The 23,802-nt window shown below is 39.1% G+C and overlaps 1 protein-coding gene across 23 annotated transcripts in view; it reads right to left on the bottom strand.

The window, feature by feature from the left end:
- Positions 1-23,802, bottom strand: part of RIMS1 (regulating synaptic membrane exocytosis 1) — a 497,245-nt gene that overhangs the window by 205,132 nt on the left and 268,311 nt on the right. For all 23 annotated transcript variants that reach the window (XM_046005310.1, XM_046005328.1, XM_046005316.1 and 20 more), the window contains 2 exons: positions 17,462-17,802; positions 12,547-13,412 (listed from right to left, as the gene is read on the bottom strand). In XM_046005310.1, the coding sequence (XP_045861266.1) occupies positions 12,547-13,412; positions 17,462-17,802 (1,207 nt within the window). The remainder of the gene's footprint in view (positions 1-12,546; positions 13,413-17,461; positions 17,803-23,802) is intronic.

Genomic DNA, 23,802 nt, shown 5'->3' with positions numbered 1-23,802 from the left:
GTAGTTATATATTAGGCAGAAATTGTAACTCAGAAAAAGCCAGCTTCTCACCATGATGACTTCCAAAATTTGCTTAACACATATTCTTAGAAATTAGGAATTAGCATGTTGGCTCAGACCACACACATGCACACACACACAGAGTTATTTGTGTTCTCTCAATCTCTTCCTAAGATTTAAATTGCACAGATGATTAAAACAGCTAATGTCCATTCCATATCCACCGTAAGAAGAAATTAGTTCTCAGAATCCCTGTAAGGCATATAAACTGTAGCATCTAACAGCCTAAATTATGCCTCTTTCACTAGCTGAAAGGGAGAAAGAAACTCACCTGTCCCTCAGCAACACCAGATAGTAGTCTCCCTTCTCTTTTGTGACAATTCTCTTCTCTATCCTCTCTAATATCAAAGAAAACCAGGGCAGGTAAAACTGTTGGGCTTTGGTACTAAATGTCATCCTGTCCAACTGCTGGCCCTACAGAAATCTCTTTCCTCTGAATAGATTAAGAGGGTAAACTTAAAAAGATGTTAGAGAAAGCATTGGGTTGAAAGTTAAGAAGTGGAGGCAGAGGTCTATAAAATTGTGTTCATCAGCATCTGTGTGAAATGGAAGTAGCTAAATGAAATCTGTGTGAAATGAAGTACCTAAAAGGAAACAGGACAAAAGAAATGAGGTGGATTCTTCTGAGAGATCCACTAAGGGCAGGGGTTATGTTCTAATCATATTGTCCCAAAGTCTGATAAGTGCCTATCATAGAGTAGAAACTCAATAAAAGTTAAAAGAGAAGCCAATTCTCTTACAATTCTATGTGGATCCATCGCTGTTTTGAAGTTCTGGAAGCTAAAATGCCATTTATGAAAGGCCCCAGAAGATACAAAAACTGGTTATTTGCAACTTAATGAAGGGGATGTTAAATAGCAGTTTGTTTTCCTATTTAAATGGGTATCAAATTAATGCATGCACAAGATGAAAATTAAATAAAGGCTTGATACATAGCTACAATAATTCATTTCCCCTCATATAACTCTGCCCATGCTATCAATTCCACTTCTCAAAATTATTTTCAAATATTTATTTTCTTAGTCCTTCAAAGCACTCTAATTTTTTAAAAATAATTTGCTCTATATGTTGACTGCCTTTTTGGAGATATTATTTACTGCTTTCTAATATTAAGATAATACCTATGGTCGGGGCACCTGGGTGGCTCAGTGGGTTGAGCCTCTGCCTTCCGCTCAGGTCATGATCCCAGGGTCCTGGGATCGAGCCCCACATCAGGCTCTCTGCTCAGTGTGGAGCCTGCTTCCCGCCCCCTCTCTCTACCTGCTTCTCTGCCTACTTGTGATCTCTGTCAAATAAATAAATAAAATCTTTAAAAAAAAAAAAGATAATACCTATGGTTAAAACGTAGAGACTATTTTTTTAAAGATTTTATTTATTTGACAGAGAAAAAAAGACAGAAGAAGCATGGGGAGAGGCAGGCAGAAGGAGAAGCAGGCTCCCCTGCTGAGCAGGGAGCCTGATGTGGGACTCAATCCCAGGACCCTGGGATCATGACCCTAGCTGAAGGCAGATGCTTAACTGACTGAGTGATCCAGGTGCCCCTCATTAGAGCCCTTAGCTCACTTTATGCCCTTTTGCTTTCAAAAGCCAACAGTTTTATTTCTCCTTTTATACTTCTGTATTTAAATATACATAATCTACATAATCCTGTATTTCTTGTCCTAAAATTTGAACAGTTAAAAATTTTAACTTTTGAACATTCTAGATGAGAATATTCATGTGTTAACTGCACTTCTCCCCTGTCCAAATCCTTTCACCCCCAGGTTGGTCAGTTTTACCTTTATTTTGACATGGACAAAAAAAAAAAAAAATTTTTTTAAAAGATCTTATTCATTTATTTGACAGAGAGAGAGTGAGAGACACAGTGAGAGAGGGAACACTAGCAGGGGGAGTGGGAGAGGGAGAAGCAGGCTTCCTGCTTAGCGAGGAGCCCGATGTGGGGCTCTATCCCAGGACCCTGGGATCATGACCTGAGCCAAAGGCAGATGCTTAACAACTGAGCCACCCAGGCAACCCAATGCAGACAAAACATTTATTCAATTATGTAAACATATATAAGTATTCGATGTAGGATGGAGTTTATTCTACAAAATGAAAAACGGTAAGAGGCACTTACAATATTATTACATATAAATACTCCAGAACCAGGTAAAAATAATGTGCAGAAGTTTCAATTTCCTTTTTTAGGTATGTACTATCAGTTAAGATTTTATTTGTTTATTTGACAGAAATCACAAGTAGGTAGAGAGGCAGGCAGAGAAAGGAGGAAGCAGGCTCCCCACTGAGCAGAGAGTCCAGTGTGGGGCTCGATCCCAGAACTCTGGGATCATGACCTGCATTGAAGGCAGAGGCTTTAACCCACTGAGCCACCCAGGTGCCCCTTCTTCATATTTGAAACTTTATTTTCCTTAACAGATTTTTTTTTTTTTTCGTTTGTTTGCTTTTCTGTTTTTTTCTCAGTGTTTGTTCCTTTTTATTGCTGAAAAAAGAGACAGCCTTTCCTTACCTGGTTAATAATGTCATGTAACCCATCAGTCATTGGATATTTCTTGGAATCCATGACATTATCCTTAGTAAAGATTTTCTTTAAGGAGCCTCCTAGAAATGGTCTCTGGTTTTAAATTTTACAGCTCTCTTTCTACACACAATGTCATTCAGGGATTTCTTTGCACTGGATTCCTGGGATAGCTCTACTATTTCTTGTTTCTAATTTGTCTCACTATTTTGATTATTATTGTAAGTTTTCTTGAATGATACATCTTTAAATAATTTTCTCAGAAGGAAACTGCAAAGTAGGTTTCCTGGGAACCTGGAGGTGACTGATGGTTTGGATGTGCACAGAATTGTAGTTTCAAAGGGTTTTGGTCCATATACTTTTTTTTTTTTTAAATTAATTAATTTATTTTTATTTGCTTATTTACAGCATAACAGTGTTCATTGTTCTGGCATCACACCCAGTGCTCCATGCAGTACGTGCCCTCCCTATTACCCACCACCTGGTTCCTCAACCTCCCACCACACCCCACCCCCTCCCGCCGCCCCTTCATAACCCTCTGGTTGTTTTTCAGAGTCCACAGTCTCTCATGGTTCATCTCCCCTTCCAGTTTCCCTCAACTCCCTCTCCTCTCCATCTCCCCATGTCCTCCATGTTATTTGTTATGCTCCACAAATAAGTGAGACCATATGATACTTGACTCTCTCTGCTTGACTTATTTCGCTCAGCATAATTTCTTCCAGTCCTGTCCATGTTGCTACAAAAGTTGGGTATTCGTCCTTTCTGATGGAGGCATAATACTCCATTGTGTATATTGGTCCATATACTTTAAAGGTACTGAACAGTTATAGTCTAGAATCTACTGCTGATGGAAGTCTGTGGCCAGTTTAACCCTTCCTGTTGTGTAAATGACCTAGTTCATTTCTTAACCTCTAAAAGTTTATAGATTTTTTCCCTTTTTCCTTGGCATTTTTAATGGTGTTAAACTTTCTCCTATGTTTCACAATTATAACCTCTGGACTCATCCTCTGAGCTCCTATGTGTTTCCTCATGGGTCAGTTTCAGTTTCACGTTTACTTCTTTTTTTGGACCGAAAGCGGTTTACAGGCTTTGCATCAGCTGTTATTCTAATGTCTCAGATCAAGTTATTTCACTTCCTGGCTAGGAGAATCAACTCATACCTGCGACAAGTTTGTGATCTTCAGTCCGGTTATATAGTCTCATATCTTGTCCAGATATCCCTGTCCAAGTGTGTCAGTGTTACGGGTTTTGGTACCCAGAGCTTTCCCTTTAAACTTAGTTAATAACTTACATTTTTCAAAAAATATTTTACACAGAGTATCCTGTGTGGGCGAGGAAGCTGCCCTAGGGGTGGGGCATAGGCATTTCGGGATGTGTCAAACTTGACCAGGAATGTGGCATTTCGTACTGTTTGGTTTCTAAGCACCCTTCTGCTCCTGAACTAACTTCTTACTTGTAGGGTCTACTTACTCATCTTGATTTTTTTTTTTTTTTTTTAGCTCCTCCTGCTGGCGCTCTTCATAGTTTGTGGCCATCGTTGTGCATTCACACTGAAGACTGAATCCTGGCTGGATTTCTGTGTGTAGCTGGTGAGAATTTCCACGTAGGTCTTTTTAGCCACGCTGCTGTAATGGACACTAACAGTGTCTCCAGCATCTGTGAATGAATGGAACTTGGGAGCTGGCAGCCTTCACTTTAAGGTAAACAACATATGGAACTCCGCATTAAGCCGTATGGGTGCGGGGGCAACAAATCGAAAATCTGGCTTTTGCTCAGGCGGTTCATTGCATTTCTTCTGGATTTCTACCTGGGCCTTCAGAGAGGGGCTGCTCTTGCTGTCAGCAGGGGGTAAAGAGGAGGAGGGAATAGTAAGGAGAACAAACAGAGTGACGCTGTTGCTCTGTCAACAAATGTTGAATGAATCTGCCAGTCTGAAGCTCTCCTCACTTCCTGCTGCACAGACTCTGGCATCTGGGTCTCAAGTTTCCATGAGGTGCTTCGTGGCAAATAGTCTTCTTCACCACCACACTCTCATTCACTTGGAAACCGCTTTATGTCTAAAAGTAGGAGCTAGAGTGTATTATGCTAAGGGAAATGAGTCAGTCAGAGGAAGAAATACTGCATAATTTCACTCATATGTGGAATTTAAGAAACAAAAGAGATGAACATAGGGGAAGGAGAAAAGAGAGAGAGAAAAACAGGGAAACAAACCATAAGTGACTCTTAACTATAGGGAACATGCTGAGGGTTGCTGGAAGGGAGGTGGGTGAGGGGTCGGGCTAAGTGGGTGATGGGTATTCAGGAGGGCAATTGCTGTGATGAGTACTGGGTAATATATGTAAGTGATGAATTACTAACTTCTATACCTGAAGCCAATTTTACCACATATATGTTAACTAATTAAATTTAAATAAAAACTTGAAATAAAAAAATAAAAAACACAAAATAAAGCTGGGTAGGCTACTTTCTTCTTTCCATTCTAAAAACATCTCATCTGCTCATGGCTCACTTCCTTTTTCTTCACTTTTATGGGATCTCATTGGGTAAGAAAAATCAATGCTTAGGTTTGGGCAGTCATTTGAAGATGAAGTTGTTTTAAGTTATTATTGTTTTCAGCTTACAATTTTTTTTTTAATGTCTGTAGCCAAATTCTTACCAAAGAACCTGATTTTATCTTAGTGCATCCTGTCTCTCGATAAAGTCCCCAGTAAGAATCCTCTGGATAGCCAATAAAAAAATGTCATGAAGGCAGAAACCATGGCTATATGTGTGTATTTATTTATTTAATCACTGGACCTCTAGAACCTAGCACTGTGTGCCTGGAATGCAGTAGATATTTTGTAGATACTTTGTTTAATATCATGTGTATTATCCAATATTCATGTAATATTACATATAAACCAATATATAAATAAATCTGACCAAATTTTTTAATTGCAAGCCCTCTTAAGTTATAGGAAGAAGGACCAAGACTACCAAAAGGATTTAAAGTACATTCTTCACTGTCAAAATACACAAGTAACTCAGCAGCTTTTGGTCAGAATCAAAAGTTCTGTCAACAGTAGGCATGGTACTGCTGGAGCGCAAAGAGGATAGTCCCAATATTTTAATGTTTAATGTTTAAAGTTTAATGATTAAAGAATAACATAAAGAATTACATTTACATTTAAAGAACTTAGTACCTGATTTTTGCAAGGGTTTCCAACTCTTGTTCCTGATTCCCCAACGATTAAGTTGTTAGGTACACAACTTAATAGTCAATAATTCACAATACCTAAACCCTATACTCTGGCCCATGGAAACAGTCTTTGTCTTTAGGGGGAAAGTTCACACCTGGTATTAAAAGTCCATAGTCTTATTTGATACCCTTGCAGGTATCATTTCTTAGAGTAATCCAGATATCACATGCTCCTAAAAGGACTGCTAAACACTGCCTAACAGTAATAGTTAAAAACGAACCAGTTAGCCCTTGTTATACAGGCTGACCTCAGAAGCTGTGCACAGAGGACTTTAAAAGGTATAATCAATTTGTGTTGCATTTTCTGAGTTTATTCAAAGTCAGTAAGCGGGAGGGGATAAAAAAGGAAATCCTGTTATCCAATGTCAGGCTCTTCTTCCAACTGGCTCTGTGGAGGATTTAGACTTTAAGTTCTTTGTTAAGTGTAAGTAGCTTAACTCCCCTGATCAAGACAGCAAAACTTCCGTGTTTCTTCTCAGAACTGGTACCATTTCTTTCTCTCCTCTACACTGGCACCATCTTTGTCTCTTTCTTTCTTCTCAGACCTCTCTACTTGATTCCTTGAAGCACAAATCTTTATGAGACCTTGCCCCAATGGGTCACATTACACATTTCATTTATACTCAACTGCTATCTTGTAAACAAGAATTAGTTCACTATCTTTTTCTTCAAAAAGAAATTTATGTTTTAACATTTATAAACTAAGAGACAAAAGATGCCCAATTTTCCCCAAATGGCAAAAGCAATATGGCATTCACTTTGAAAACATGTGATAACTGATCTCAATTTTGAGACAAGCCCACTAGAGCTCACTGTTAATCCCTCTGTGTGTGTGGGGGGGGGGGGGTATATGAGTGGAATTATACCATACATAAAAGATTATGTTGAATATAAAGGCTGTGTTGCCTTCCAGATGCCATTTGACTAGGTCATCTTTTTTTTGTTGAATTTTAGGACATAGCAAAATTATATCAACATACCTAGAAAAAAATGTCCCTTTGAGGCATTTATTTTTTTTTAATTTTATTTATTTATTTGACAGAGAGAGAGAGATCACAAGTAGGCAGAGAGGCAGGCAGAGAGAGAGAGAGGGAAGCAGGCTCCCTGCGGAGCAGAGAGCCCAATGTGGGGCTCGATCCCAGGACCCTGGGATCATGACCTGAGCCAAAGGCAGAGGCTTTAAACCACTGAGCCACCCAGAAGCCCCCTTTGAGGCATTTATTAAACTGTGGAGAAATGAAACACATTTCATGGTATAATTTTCTTTGCTTATTTCTCTACAGAATGTAAACTCTATGAGGGCAAGAAACATATATTTAATCTTTTTTTTTCTTCTTTTCTTTTTAAAAAGATTTTTAATTTTTTTATTCACATATAATATATTATTAGCCCCAGGAGTACAGGTCTTTGAATCGCCAGGTTTACACACTTCACAGCACTCACCATAGCACATACCCTCCCCAGTGTCCATAACCCAACCACTCAACCACCCTCTCCATATCTCCCATATTTTATCTTTTTTAAATAACAGTTTATATATGGAAAGTGTTAAATACATATTTGCTGACAAAAAATAAACCAACTGCATAATGATAAAATTAGAATAATAATATCAATGACAAAAATGGTATACACACAGTAAGTAGCTATCTTATGTCAGTGATATGGTCTAAATGTTCTGTCCCCCCAAAATTCACATGTTGAAATCCTAAACCCCAGAGATGATGTATTAGGAGGCGGGACCTTTAGGTTGTACTTAGGTAGCAAAGGTGGGCCTTCATAAATGGGATAGTGTTTTTATGAGAAACCCCAAAAAGCTCCCCAGCCCCTTCAACCAAGTGAGGAAATAGCAAGAAGGTACTAGCTATGAACCACGTAGAGGGGTTTTAACAGAACTCGACCAAGTGGGCATCTTGACCTTGGACTTCCCAGCCTTTAAAATAATAAGATATAGGGGCGCCTGGGTGGCTCAGTGGGTTAAAGCCTCTGCCTTCGGCTCAGGTCATGATCCCAGGGTCCTGGGATCGAACCCCACATCGGGCTCTCTGCTCTGCGGGGAGCCTGCTTCCTCCTCTCTCTCTGCCTGCCTCTCTGCCTGCCTCTCTGCCTAGTTGTGATTTCTCTGTCAAATAAATAAAATAAATAAATACATAAATAAAATAAAAAAAATAGTAAGATATAAATTTCTGTCATTAATACACTACCTAGTCTGGGGCAAAAAAAAATTTTTTTTTGGAGCCTGAACAGAATAAGAGAGCCAAGCATTGTGTTTAATGTTTAATTATATGTGTAACTCTTAAACTGAACTAGCAAATGAATGGATGTAATACTGTGTCTTACAACAAATAAGAAATATATATTTGGTCTTAGTGAAGGTTCTAGTAAAGAGCTTCTAAAATCATTGGGTTTTTCTGGGGTGCTCTGGTGGCTCAGTGGGTTAACCATCTGCTTTTTGGCTCAGGTCAGGATCCCAGGGTCCTGGGGCCCAGCTCCTTGCTCAGTGGGGAGCCTGCCTCTGCCCCTCCCCCTACTTATGCGCTCGCTCTCTTCCTCTCTCTCTCCGAAATAAATAAAATCTTTAAAAAAATTAAAAATAAAAAACTTGGAATCCCCCAAGTGATGAAAGCCATAAAGGCATCTTTTGTTAGGATAATAAGGTGACTATTAGTACATGTGCTTCAGAAGCCAGCACTTACCAAGGTGACTTATGGACCACACCTAAGGATGGGGACTGTTTGCTTGGAGAACCAATCATGTGATTAGAGGATTGGAATTTTAGGTTCCAGTCCCCCGACTTCCTGGAAGAAAGGGACTGGAGGTTGAACCAATTGCCAATAGTCAATGAGTTAATCAACTCTGCCTACTAGGTTCTGAGAACTCCCAGGTAGGAAGCACATGGAGGTGCTAGGGGCACGGCATACCTGGAGAGGGCATGAGAGCTCTGTGCCCTTTCCTCAGAACCTGCACTATGCATCTCTTCCACCTGGTTGTTCCCAAGTTATATCATCTTACAATAAATTAGTTACCTAGAATCCAAATGAGTTTCTTAAATTCTGTGAGCATCTCTAAGAAATTAATCAAACCCATGGAGCAGGTTGTGGGAGCCTCTGAGAAGGCTGTCAGTGAGAAGCATAGGTAACAACTTGGGCTTATGACAGGCATCTGAAGTGGAGAGCAGTCTTTGGGACTGAGCCCTTAACCTGTGGGATTTGAGGCTATCTCTAGATAGAAAACATCAGAATTGAATTAAGTTGAATTCACTAGGACATTCTGCTGGTATATGAGAGTTGCTTGTTGGTGTGGCAAGTCATTCTCTCTCTCTCTCTGTGTCACACACACACGCGCGTGCGCGCGCACACACACACACACACACACACACACACACACACACTGGAACTGAGTCCAGAATCCAAAATAATGGGCTATAATTAAAATGCAATTTCAATTTGTCTCCCACTGCCCTTTAAATTTTATTATATGGGGATAATCTTCCCTTGACCCTGAAACTCAAAACATGGCATCCACTCTCCTAAGACAGCTCTTCCCAAACCATTTTTCCTCTTCTTGCTCCATTAATCTTATAGGACATAAAAACAGTTTTTACCTTTTCTTTATGTCTTATACATATGATTGATTACCTCACACTCATTGTGATATTAGATATCTATGGCATAGGTACCACAGGAAAAGTCAAAACAGGAAGAATGCTAATGTAGCATCCTACTTTACATGCAACATCTCATGAAACCCCTCAGTAATCTTACCATGTGGATAGTGGACACTCATCTTCATTGAGCCAACCAGTGAACTAGTACTCACGGAGGTTAAGTAATTTGTGCAGAGTTACAGTACACTGTAGATTATCATGGCTGGTTCCCTAGATTGTCCTTTAAGTAGACAATGGTGGGGTTTGGTAATAAAGCCATTAATCAATATTACAGAGAGTGGAATTTCTAATTCATTTTGAAAGAGGAAATGTCTCTGCTACACTGCTTAAAAAGTATGTTATTTACAGCTAATGTTTCATTTTGTAAACAATGAGTTGGGATCAGTTAAAAATATTAGAATAAGGCAACTATTTGACTGGAGCTTATTTTCAAGGCATTTATTGAAAATGAGACTAATTATAAGAGAAAAGAGTTGTTTGAGACAATGGCACATGTGATGCTCCTGTGTTCCCAGAAGAGATTGAAGCCCAACTTCAGAGGTGTGTGTATAGTCACCAGTGTTCCCAGAATAGTAATTCCAAAAGAAGGGAGAGAGTGAGCAAAGTCAGTAAGTTCCTCACATTATACCAGTTCCATCCTCCCAATACCCAAGCCACTAGTCATTTTTCCTTTCACAATCTGTTGGTATTGTAAATAGTTGTGAGATTCAATTCTATCTGATTCGATGCCCACTGTGATTTAAAATACATATTCAGTAAGAACTGATGTAGAGTCCTTAATGTAAGAAATGGGAAAATATACATATATATATGTATATCCATATAAGTAATTTGTATATTTTGTATATTAAGATTTGTATAATTTGTATAATTTGTAAATTTGTATAATTTGTATATTAAGATAACTCTTAATGGATATAACTATATATATAGTTATATATATAGTTATATATATAGTTATATATATAGTTATGGCCATTAAGAGTTATCTGCACACCAATTAAGCATACCCATTACGTTTTTATTTAACATTTATTATTTCAGGAGAGAACCATATGTGTTTATAAAACAATGCTAAGGCACAGAAGGCCGCAAGACTATCCTCACCATGTGGTTTTTAAAGATTTATTTATTTTAGAGCAGGGAGAGATGGGGGTAAGGGGAGTACAACAGAGGGAGAAGGAGAAGACGACTTCCCACTGAGTGTGGTGCCCCAGTGGGGCTCCATTCCACAACCTTGAGATGACCACCGCAGCTACAACCAAAAGTCAGATCCTCAACCAACGGAGCCACCCAAGTGTCCCACCATGTAACTTTTAAAAAAGTCATTCACAATATGCATAAATATACGCACACTGACACTGAAGTCAAACATAAGTCGTCAGAAGGTATGCTTAAAGAGCCAAATGATCCCACGTACATATAATACTTTAATTTCTGTCTCCCACTGCCCTATCAATTTTATTCCATGGTGACAGTCTTCCCTTGCCCTGAAACTTACAACATGATATACACATTCTGCTAAGTAATCTCTTCCCAAATCACTGTCCCAAAACAGCTATTTTAACTTGAGACGCAGTAATTACGACGGAATGGACATTCTTAACTATTCCCAAATATATCCATTCACCCAGACATCTATCTATACATCCAGCCATCTATCTAGACAGATAAATACCTAGATGGATATATGTTTGTATATGTATATCTATCTATCTATCTATCTATGTAGAGAGAGGGAGAAACTAGACAGAGGACACAGCAGTTTGATGATAGAGAAAATGAGAAAGCAAAGTTGCTTTTTTATAAATTTGTAATATTTAGTATAAAATTTAACAACTCTAAGACAAGCCAGAAATCTCTAAAAATAGTTACTCCACAATGTTACTAAGAAACATTACAACAAAGATGATGACCACCGCCACCCAATTTAGGACTGTGGCCAAATTAAATGTGAGTGAATAGCAAAATGAAAGAAATACATAATTTCAACAATAAATTGAAGTATTTTCCAGACCTGTATTAAGTTATCTAAAGGAACTTTCTGTGATGATTGCTCTTGAGCACTTGAAATGTGGCTAGTGTGACTGGGGAACAGAATTTTTAAGTTTCTTTAATTGTAAATTAATTTAAATAGCTACATGTGGTCAAGGTATTGTACATGGCAGAACAAGACCAAAAGTCAGCTTATCACACAATGCTCCAAAATGTTTTGTAATGTGATAGGTAAAATAAACTTTGAACTACAAAGTTACTATCCAGAACAATATATAACATCAGCATGGTATACTTTCTTCCCAAGCTGTGAAGAAGATTGACCCAAAACTTGAAAAATTCTACATCTCTGGAGTATCACACCACTAAAGTTAAAAAAAAAAAAATTCCCCTTTCTCAGGAATAGTTTTGGTTTCCTAGAAATGTGTTTTCCCCAAAATCCACACCCAAAATAATATTTTAAAACACAAGACTGCATACTGAATTTCCCAGAGTGACAAGAGCCAAAGTCCTTAAGAACTTTTGTAACCCAAATTTGAAGCTTGTGATTATGTTACAAAATTCTACCAAAAAGGAAGCTAGCAACAACCAAGCTAAAACCTTCTACTCTATTCTCTGTGAGGCTGTGTCTGTGCGCATTCCACGCCGCACTTTTTCCCCATTTCTACGGAACTATGGAGATATAATTGACATACAGCTCCGTATAAATTTTAAGACATACCGCATAATGATCTGACAGAGAGCGAAATGATTACCAAAATAAGTTTAGCTAGCATCCACCTTCCTACCTAGCTAGAATTCGTTTTTCCCCTGTGATGTGAACTTTTCAAATCTACCCTCAGAACTTTCTAACACACCATACTGCAGTGTTAAGTACGGTCATCACGTTACACCTTCCGACCCGCACTTCTCCTCCCCCCGCCCCCCCACCCCCGCACATACGCGCCTCGGATCTCCCTACGCGCGCACCTCCGAGCTCCGCACACCCGCGCCTCCGGGTCCCCGCACACGCGGCGCGCCTCCGAGGCTCAGCAGCTTCCGGGTGCCTGCCGGAGCCCCTCTCCGCCTTACCTTTCTCGCTGACGCTCTCGCTCTCGAGCTCCACGTCCTCGCAGCTGGTGTACTCCGGCGTGGACACGCCCTCCTCCTCCGAGCTGCTCACCGACATCTGCCGCTTTTTGCCGCCCCTCTTGGACCGGTGCGGCTTGGGCGGAGACGGCCGCACCGACTCGGACTGATCGGAGCTCAAGGAGTCGTTCCGCAGCATCGTCTCCACCTTCTCGCGCTTGGACTTTCTGATGAGGACGGCGGAGCTGGGGTCCAGGCGGCTCTGCTTCCTGAGGGGCTCCTGGGCTTTGGGCTCCAGGGCTTCTGCGGGGACCGGCCCATGCCTGGGTGCCGGCGGGCTGTGGTTCGTGAGCTGCTTGGCGCCCGGCGCCCTGGCTTCCGCAGTCCTCTCCGCCGAATAGGGCCGCGGCGACTCCGGCGGCGAGACCCTGGGGGCGGCCGGTGCGCGCTTGCCGGCCTTGCTCTCGGGCAGCGCGGTGCCCGCCTCCGTGCGCGGGAGAGCCACGTCGCTGTGGCGCCGCTCGTGCCTCGCACGGGACACGCGGGCGTGCATGCGCATCTGCTGCTCCTCCGGCGGCGGTTTCACCGGGTACCGCGCCAGGTTCGGATCGCTGCGGTACCTGGTCTGGTACTCCTCCTCTTTCCTTTGCTTCTCGTCGTCCGCCGCTTTGCGGTCCTCTCGCTTTTCCGGCACGTCTGGGTAGTCTTGTGACCTCCCTTTCTCAAGCCTTCGGCTTTCCCGCCTTTCTTTCCGCTCGCGCTCTTCCACGGCCCCCTCTGCCGGCGGCGCCGAGGACTTGGGCACGCGTTTCCGCTCGCTCTTCTGGGCTCCTTTACCGTTCTGATCCGAGAGCCCTGGAGTCTTCTTCCTGTGATAATACGGGGACGTGAAGAGGGAAAGCAATGTATAAAGCTACAAATGGAGACCAGATCTAAGAAGCGTCGTTTCTTCGCATTCCATTTAAATCCTTTCAAACGATTCGCTATAATTTGATGTCTAATTAAGCGAGCTGATAACCACATTAAACCTGTGTATCTGATTAGCTTTCTAAATAAAGCTCTTTACATAACAGCATCCCAAGGAACTTTAAAAAGTTGTTTTCACATTTCAGATTCTCTGTAAATTAGCTAGATGAATAAAAAGGACCAATAAATTAATTCAATAAATGAACAAGTTGTATGCTAAATTCTGCTGTGAATGACTTAAAAATGTTTTAGATAAAATTAATATAAGTAATAACATAGTAGCAAAAGATAATACACACATGTCAGCTCAATTCTAAATATATACTTGATATATCTGGACAATACATAGTGACAATCTATCATAATAGAAACTTTTAAAGAAATGTGGATACAAGTATGTCCCTTTCAAAAATTAAATCTAGTAGCACTTCTTTAATAGTAGAACAGAAGTAATTTTAACAAGGTCATGTGCACCTAAACAATTTTAAGGGAGTTGGTTAGGAAATAAATGGTTGAACCTTAGCCTTCATTTTACCTTCCTTAGGCAAAAATAATAGAAATATTGAAATCTTTCTATTATTCATTTTTCCTCCTCTCTTCCTTTCCCTCTCTCCCATTTAAGAACATAATGCAAAAAAAACAAAAAACAAACAAACAAAAAAAACAACAACCAAAAAAACCCAAAACCACAACCCCCCCCCCCAACAGTTTTGTGTTCTACTTTTCTCTCCATCAGGTTGAAAGCACTGCAAAGATAAAAGGGTTTGGCAGTCTTTAAATCTTGTAGATATCTCACTCATTTGCCCCTTTCAGCCCTTTCTTGTACACTGGAGTGCCCCTAATTTGGGAAAGTTCCAGCAATTATACCAGAAGTTACAAAAAGTAGAGGGCTTGTCCAAAGTGTCCTGACACTCCATGATAAACCATGCTATTAAGGTGGGAACAACCTAAGCTTTTTTTTCTTTTTCTTTTTTTTTAAATTTTGAGGCCCATAAAGGGCTTTCCAAGAGGAACATCTTTTGACTGAAAGTACAAAAGCAGACATCATCCATAAAAATCAAGAAAAAGGGCACCTGGATGGCTCGGTTGGTTAAGCAACTGCTTTCAGCTCAGGTCATGATCCCGGAGTCCTGGGATCTAGTCCCGCATCAGACTCCCAGCTCCACAAGGAGTCTACTTCTCCCTCTGACCTTTCATGCTCTCTCTTTCATGCTCTCTCTTACTGTCTCTTTCTCTCAAATAAATAAAATCTTTTTTAAAAATCAAGAAAAAAATACAAGATGAAGAAAAGGGCAATTTCTACCAAAGTATCTTGGGGTCAGTTTGAGGAGGGTCTAGTAATGGCGGAAAGAAAAGGTGAAGGGTTTCAAACAGCATAAGTAAGCAAAATAGCATGGCAAATTGTGCTGTGGACATTTAGTTCACAATGGTCTTTTGAAGTGAAAGGGATTTTCATCGGAGGGTGTAATTCCAAGGGTGGCTCTGCAGTTTTACAATGTAAGAAGTCTAAGAGGATCATATATCAATGATCAAACATTGTTTTCATAAAAGTGTGAGGATTGTACCGCAGACATTTAGTAGCTCATTAAGGCACAGTGGATCTTATTTGAAGCTTATATCGAATCAGTTTACTTTCCTTGAAATGCTGATAAATAATGCTTACCTTGCAAAGCTCACATGAGCATTAGAAAGACAGTGAAAGTGCTTTGTGGAAAACTAGAGTGTCATGAAAATGGAAGGAGTTCTGCAGTCTTTCTGATCTTTGTTTCCCTGAGTATGCCTTTCCTCACCTCTCCCTCTAATTATCCCATTTCCATTAACTCTCAATGAAGAATTCTTCAACAATCATTGTAAACAGACTAACCACCTTCTTTTGGTCTCACTTATCTCCCTGAAGTTGCCACCCATCTCTTCTTTTCCTTTTATACCCACAATGACCTCAGTATTTTCTTAAGTATTTATATCATCAGTAAGTAGCTTTTATAATCAGTAACAGCATTTGTCCCTAACAATCTTCTTTAAATTTCATCTAAAATGTTACAACAAAAAGTTGCTTCTCCATCCTTATTCCTGTAATCTTTGTAGTTTTTTTAAACCATATATCAAAAACAGGTTTCATATTTTCTCTTTAACATATTTTCTCTTTAACTTAACAGCTCCAAATTCTTTTATTTACAGGTGTCATTTTCTGATCAATCCCAAAGTGCACCTTTAATATTTTTGTTTCTTTTTAACCCACCAGTCTGTCACCAAAAGCTATCCATTATACCTTCACTGAACTATATCTGGTGAACTCTCCACATAGTTTAGGTGCACTCATTCTCTCTTTATGAAATGTCCCCTCCTACCCTATAACTCCCGGAAATCCTAGAAAGCTTAATTCAGAAGGCACCCCCACTTTCCTGTGGCTCCCAAAGTACTATACGTATTTTCTAGGTTTGATCAAATCAGCCACTGTATAGTTAAGTGCCCAGGTGTCTGTCTTCCTTAGGATATTGTTTGTTGTCTTCCCTAGGATCTGTCAGAAAAGGGATCATGTCATAGTCTTATTTATACTCTGATTCTTGGCACAGTGTTTGCTTATAGTAAACACACATTGGCTACTAGTTTGAAAAATGGCTACTTTCGTTGAATGCCTCCCATATACCAGCTTCTAAACACATGCTCCCATTTAACCGTTGCCACAGCCTTGCAAGATGGGTTGTTACTGCCTAGTGTGACAGAACCAGGACTGGAAGATCTGCTTAACTTAGAAGTCCTTGATGTTGGGGTGCCTGGGTGGCTCAATGGGTTAAGCCTCTGCCTTCGGCTCAGGTCATGATCTCAGGGTCCTAGGATTGAGCCCCACATCGAGCCCCACATCGAGCCCCACATCGGGCTTTCTGCTCAACAGGAAGCCTGTTTCCTCCTCTCTCTCTCTGCCTGCCTGCCTCTCTGCGTACTTGTGATCCCTGTCAAATAAATAAATAAATAAAAATTAAAAAAAAAATAAGAAGTCCTTGATGTTATTATATGGGCTTTGCTTGAAAAGGGGAACCAAAGTCTTCCTTGGTACCCACTCTCCCACACAGTGGGATGCATAAGGATTATACAAACAAAAACAAAACACTTAGTCTTAACAATACAAAGGTCCCCCAGACTACCAACCTCATAAATAAGGGCTATATCCTCCTTGTTAACACTGTCTCCCAGTGCATACCCTCCTGTCTGGTCACAGATGCATTGTTGAATGAAGGAATGAATCAATTAAAGTAAATTATCTGATCATGTTAGCCCATGATTAAAACCCTCAGTAGCTTTCCATTATTCCTAGGATAAAATCTATAAAATTTAACCTGGCCAAAAGGCCCAGTCTGACTTGGGCTCTGATACCTAACCAGCTACCTGTCCCGGGCTCTCCCCTGCTCTCCTCTGCTACTCACACTCTTGGCAGTGGGCATCCTTTAGGTTCTGACATGAGAACTTGTTTCCTCAGGCCATATGCCTGTGCATATAACTGCAGTCCTCATTTCATTCTTCAACTGATTCCTTCCTAGTCACTTGCCAGAGCTCAGCATAAAAGAAATGTCCTCAAAGAAGGTACCTGTGTACCTTCCAGTGGGTCATGTTCCCTCATACTCTCTCAGAGCATGCTTTCCATTAAAGTGCTAATTCTATAAGTGAATAAATTATCTAAGAGCTCTTCTGAGTTGAAGGCTGTAAGTCAGTATCTCACTCGGTTGACTTGTTTACCCGTGTGCATGTTATGAAAGAAAAGCTTTTCAATAAAGGTCTCCTTGAGGAACAATGCTTTCTAGAGATGAACAAAGCACCTTAGGCCTGTTGCTGCCTTCCCTGTGGGGCCTGAGAAGTACCTCCACATGTTCCTCTTAATAGCAGTTAAATTCTTGAAAATAGGTTTACTCTTAATACAAAAGCTTGCCTTTTGCTTACAGGGTTAATGAACTATTACCTCTCTCTCGGAGGTTCACTTCTAGACCTGGATGAAACTGGCTTCTGCTCGGGCCCCACGGCTTCCTGTGAGGACTCAGCCCCTTTGCTCCTGTCAGGTTGAGCGCTGGGAGGAGCTGTGTCCTGGGAGGTGGCAGCTGCCGTGCTCAGGGGTGTCTGAGACCGTGACCGCTCTTGGAGCCGTGCTTTCTTTTCTCTTGGTACCTCAGAACCAGCACCCGTAGCTGTGTCACTTAAAGTTCCATCCTGACTTGGCTGCTGAGGGCCACTTCCAAAGAACCACGCCCCGGATTTGGTTAAGATTTCTTGTTGCTTTCGACATAAATTGCATACCCACATAACCTATTAAAAGAAGAGAGAACAATATAAATTTTCTATGCCATTGGGAAATAATTTCTCTTTAGCACATTGAAATATCTTTTAAGGAAAATAAGAATGCTTGGCATCTTTCTTCTTAACCTTGCAAATTTCTTATGAAAATGATCCTTGCACACGTCACAGTCAAGTACATGAAGGCCTAGACTGGCACCCATGTGAAACCACCACCCCTCTAGGTTACCTGAGTAGAGTTGTTTCCTGGTGTTCTAACCCTATGATTCTGAGTTTCCTTTTACCTTGTACCCATCACATTTTGTAAGACTGAATCTGAAGTATCATTTAAAATGTATGTTAGTAAAAATGTTCTGAGCAGGGTTTGATTGATTCGAAAAATGCTGTAAAGAGCCATAGAATTAATATTTATGTACATAAGCCTCAGTGTCTTGAAGGATGTAGAAAATGTCTGTCTTCTCAAAACTTATGCATTATTAAAGCTAATATGAAAAGATATTCATATGGAACAAACAATATAAGGTAGGCAGAAAAGAAAAGGTCAAGCTATATATCTTCTCTAGCTTATTACTGATACAGTGACCTCAGGTTTATATTGTGCTATAAAAGTTTCAATGCGCATATTTACTAAAGCAATAAATTTGGGGTTGGGTTTATTCATATGAGACCACTCTGATACCATTTCCACTAGAGATGCTACTTTGGAACAGTCATCCAGGAACACATCCACTGATAAATTAGAAGATGTTTTACCACTTAAAATAAATCTATACAGCAGCTCTCCTCTTGGTGACACTGAAAATGAATGCAAAAATGAGGACAATGATGATAACAGAGATGATGAATAATAATAGCAACACCTAATAGACAGAGCTAAAACAGGTGCCTGCAGCCCCATCAGACTTCTTCTCAAACAGCTCCAGTCCCTCTGCTTTGTGGTATAATTCCACCTCCCTGCCTCAGTGGGCTTTGCTCTGAACACACATCAGTTTTCCTTCCTACTTCGGAGACATCTGCGGGAAAGGCTCACCAAACTCCAGACCCTTGTTTTCACAAATACTGACAGTGAACAATTACTCAAAAATGTCACGAAAGGATGAATAAATCCCAGCTATATTGAATGAGAACCAATATTAAGATAGTAAAAGATGGAGCCTTGTTTACTAGCAAAAAGAAGAAAATCTACTACTAAAAACCTTCAGTTGAATAGGAGAAAAACTACAATGAGCTACAAAATAAGATAAAAGATAAAGTAAGAATAAGAAACACAGGGAGAAAAAGAATATATTTTTGGGGGCGCCTAGGTGGCGCAGTGGGTTAAAGCCTCTGCCTTCGGCCAGGTCATGATCCCAGGGTCCTGGGATGGAGCTCTGCTCAGCAGGGAGCCTGCTTCCTCCTCTCTCTCTCTCTCTGCCTGCTTCTCTGCCTACTTGTGATCTCTCTCTCTGTCAAATAAATAAATAAAATCTTAAAAAATATATATATATTTTTAACAAGGGAAAGTTCGTCTGTATGACCTATTAAGAACTGTTGCTTTCCAAGCAAGAAAACTCAAATGAATTCATAATATGGGGACAACTAAGACTTAAGTGATATTTACTATAAAAAGTTTAAGATGGACACAGCTTATTAATTCATTCCTCTACACTTCCTCAGGTCATAAAATGAAATGAACTAGATTCACAAAAGCAGTTAGTTGAATTCCCACTTGCTAAGATGTTAAACAAGGTAAACAGTTCATTTTATAAGCCTATAACAAAATAAAGGAATTATGGAATATATTTGTAATTCAAAATTCTTCCCAAATGAGGCAATATTATGCACAATGTACCATGATCTCTTTATGTTATAAATAAGGTCCCTCAGAAATTCTGATTGATTGAACACAGTCTTATTCAAGGATAATATTATAAAGGCAATATCCCCAGGTCAGGACTTCATACCAATGACCCCGATTATCCTCTGCCCAGACCCTAGCTGGGGCAGGTGATATGCAACCTCATTGGTTGCCTCTTTAGGTGACAAAACAGTAATAAGGTTTGAAATCATGCAATTCAAAGAGATTGGTGAGAATCTTTTGACTATTTTAAATCACTAATTAGACGTTAAATTTGTATTTACTACACTATAAGCAAAATACTATTCATCATCAAAAGTAAGTCCTTGTCTAGAAAATATTAAAGTATATTTAGGATAAACATAAATTTCCCTTAAAGTAACCCAGAAAACACAATAAAATATACCATTAATAAAAAAAATCCCAAAGTGGAGTTAAATTAAATAAAAAGGCAGAAAGGAACATTAAAATACTGATAAAAAGAAGGGTAAAGGAGACTCTTCTTTATACATCTGAATATTTTCTAGAAAATTGTTAGCATAATCTTATTTAGATTGTTTCATGTTTTTTTAAAGATTTTATTTATTGGGGCACCTGGGTGGCTCAGTCAGTTAAGTGGCTGCCTTCTGTTCAGGTTGGGATTGAGCCCCACCTCAGGCTCTTTCCTCAGTGGGGAGCCTGCTTCTCCCTTTCCTTCTGTCTGCCACTCGACCTGTTTGAGCTCTCTATCTCTGCCAAATAAATAAATAAAATATTTAAATTTAAAAATATTATATTTATTTATTTGAGAGAGAGTGTACAGGCATGAGCAGGGGAAATACAGTCCACTCTGGGAGTGAGCTAGAAGCAAGGCCCAATCTTACAACCTTGAGATCATGACCTGAGCTGAAACCAAGAGTTGGATGCTTCACCCCTTGAACCACCCAGGCACTCCAATTTTCATCTTTTTTAAAAAAAGATTTGCTTATTTATTTGACAGAGAGAGACACAGCAAGAGTGGGAACACAAGCAGGGGAGTGGGAGAGGGAGAAGCTTGCTTCCCGCTGAGCAGGAAGCCCAATGAGGGGCTCCATCCTAGGACCCTGGGATCATGACCTGAGCCGAAGGCAGACGCCCAACAACTGAGCCACGCAGGCATCCCCCAATTTTCATATTTTTAAGTGTCATAAAGATGGGCCAATGAAAAGTAATTGCCAGATTTGAGCAAGTTTCAAATTTTGAATATGTGCAGAATTGCCACAGGAGTGTTTTATTAAAAGCAAACAAAATATGATTATCATTAAAATAATATTAAATTATTAAATATCAAAATTCATTTAATTTCATTTTTTTTAAAGATTTTTTTTTTATTTTTATTTATTTATTTGACAGCGAGAGACAGGAGATCACAAGTAGGCAGAGAGGCAGGCAGAGAGAGAGAGAGGGAAGCAGGCTCCCCGCGGAGCAGAGAGCCCGATGTGGGACTCGATCCCAGGACCCTGAGATCATGACCTGAGCCGAAGGCAGCGGCTTAACCCACTGAGCCACCCAGGCGCCCCATTTAATTTCATTTCAAATTGATTCAAAAGGTTACAGTTAGTAACTAGAAGCAACTACTTTAATGTTTTCAAAATATTATTTATTCACTTAAGTCTGGATGTTTCATTAATTTTGTCTATTCTTAACACAGGAAAAATTTTTCCGATGCTTTATTTCCTTGGGTATACATTTAAAAATTTATATTTCAAGATTAATTATAAGTGTGGTCAATCTATACTTAATCTGAAATCAAAATTAACTACAAAAATAAAAACTTTTTATTAAAATACTTTCTCCCAATCTCTACCATTAGTTATATAAATTACTCTTGCCACAGAGTTTGCAAATAGAAAAAACTCTTTATACACATTTTAAGGAAATGAGATGAAAATACAACAGAACATTTGTTGTACCTTTCAACATAGTTCATATCAAACATTTCAGGCATGTATAAAAATGATCCAAACAGTTGCTGAGAAGCAACACAGATGTATTTTTACAGATTGTTTTTGAATTTAGTATCAAGTATTATGCTTGCCTACAACTACAGATAATCTAAAAAGTGGGATAATAATCCAAAAGTGGGATAGGGAGCCTTTCTTAACTTATTTTTTTAAAAAGGACAAGACAAAAATATTTCTACCAAAAAAATTCAATTTATTTAAAATACACACACACACACACACCCCTTTTTTAAAGACTGCACCATACCGGATTATACCCTGATTACGTACCCTGGGATGTGTTCCAAACTAATCTAAACCAAAGCAAGTCTATGTAATACCTCATCTTAACAATTTACAGATGTTAAGCAACAAACACAAACTTAAATGAAAAGTTATTGTGATGAGACATGGCTTCTGAAACTCCATGCCATACATCAGAAATATGAACATGTGAAAATTTTATTCAGAACTTTTGCACTAACAGCATTTTAAATTCCATTTAAGGAATCCTTAAGAAATACAGTAGACCATTTTATGGGAGAAAAATTATATTCAGATGGAAGAAATACTTTATATTTGCCTTCACATGAAATGTTTACTGATCCAGACACACAGAGCAGAAAAAATGAGCCTTAGATTTACTCTCAATGATATTAAACTAAGGTGATTCATGACAATGAGGTACAGAATTCCTATATTAACACAAGCATGTTGCTTATAAAAATCCATCTGAGGTATTTAGTTATTATAACATAAAAATAATATAAGCATGAAGATTTTTTTAAAAAGATCAAGTGTGAAAATATTCACTTCTATTTAATACAGTATTAAAAAATAATTACACTACCATTTTGAAAAACATGAAAAAGAAAACAGGGGATACTCGACTTTATTACAGATGCTGCATTTTCTGAGTACTTTTACTCATTTCCCTAACTTTCTCTATTCAGTGAAGGTACTCCTAGCAGAATCTGGGAACAAAATTATCAAGGTGATATTTCAACTTTTTTGACAATAGCAGGTGAGATAGTAGGAAATAATTGGTAACTAAGTAGGTGAAAATGAGAGTTCTCTCTGGTACTTGTTTCAGTGTGTGTGTGTTTCTCCCGGTCTTTTGTTATTTTTGTTACTATTTCATGGGTGTATGTTTTTTCTTTTGAAAGTTTATAAAATACACTAGCACAGAAATGACCTGATATATATTAGGTTTTAACAGGGTCCCTTGGTTGCTATGCTGAGTTAATTATAAAATGTAGGGAAGCAATTGTGGAATTTTTGTGAACTGAATTCTAATATTGCTATTTTTATTCTCTTTTGGTTCATCTTTGACAGATATATTTCCCTATCCTTAGGTTAACTACTCATATAATTTTGCTGAAGGCATATTTCTTTCTATACACAGCACAAGACTGAATTGTATTTTTTTTCAATCCAAGAATCTTTGTGCTTTAGTAGCATCCAAATCCATGCTGATACTTGTTTTCTATGTCCTGACTGACATTACAATATGTTCCTCCATTAGGACATAAGACAAGGTATAAGATGTCCCTCCATTCATGGAAAGTAAATGCACACACCTGCACTTTGGATACCAGCCCTTCTGCCCAGTGAGGACTTCATTCATTCACTTACCCTTTCCTTTTCCTGTGTCTTCAATCTTGCTTTCTCTATTACTCCCTCCATCTTAGCATATAACTATTAAAGCATATAAAATAGTCAGAACTTTTCTTTGAACTTATTCTCTCTAATCACTTTTTCTCTATCCTCTTTAAAATCAAGTTACTTGAAAAAAAGAAATACAAAGAAAATAAAAATCAAGCTACCTGATAAGGCAACCTAAATAAATATCCTCTCCACTTCCTTATATCCCCTTTATTTTTCAACAATCTGATTCCAGTCCCCACAGCTGTATTTAATTATCTTTCACAGACATTAGTGATCTCTTCATGGTGCTAATTTCACTTATAGACACTGAATACATGGAATTCATGACTACCCATCTTTCTTGGTTTCTGCATATTAATGATAATTTTCTGTTCTGATCTAACCTGATTTGCATTACCTCTTCTCATATTCCTCAATAAAAATCTTCCTTCTTCACTCTCTTATTAAATGTTAATGTTACACAGAGCTCCATTTTTGCTTCTCCACATTTCTTACTTCAATAGATTGCATGTGTGATGGAAACAAGATTTCTATATTTTTACCACA

The sequence above is a fragment of the Meles meles genome, chromosome 5 (genome assembly GCF_922984935.1).
Source record: "Meles meles chromosome 5, mMelMel3.1 paternal haplotype, whole genome shotgun sequence".
Taxonomy (NCBI): Eukaryota; Metazoa; Chordata; class Mammalia; order Carnivora; family Mustelidae; genus Meles; species Meles meles.
The sequence above is the reverse complement of the archived record's forward strand: the minus strand, read 5'-3'. Positions and strand labels throughout refer to the sequence as shown.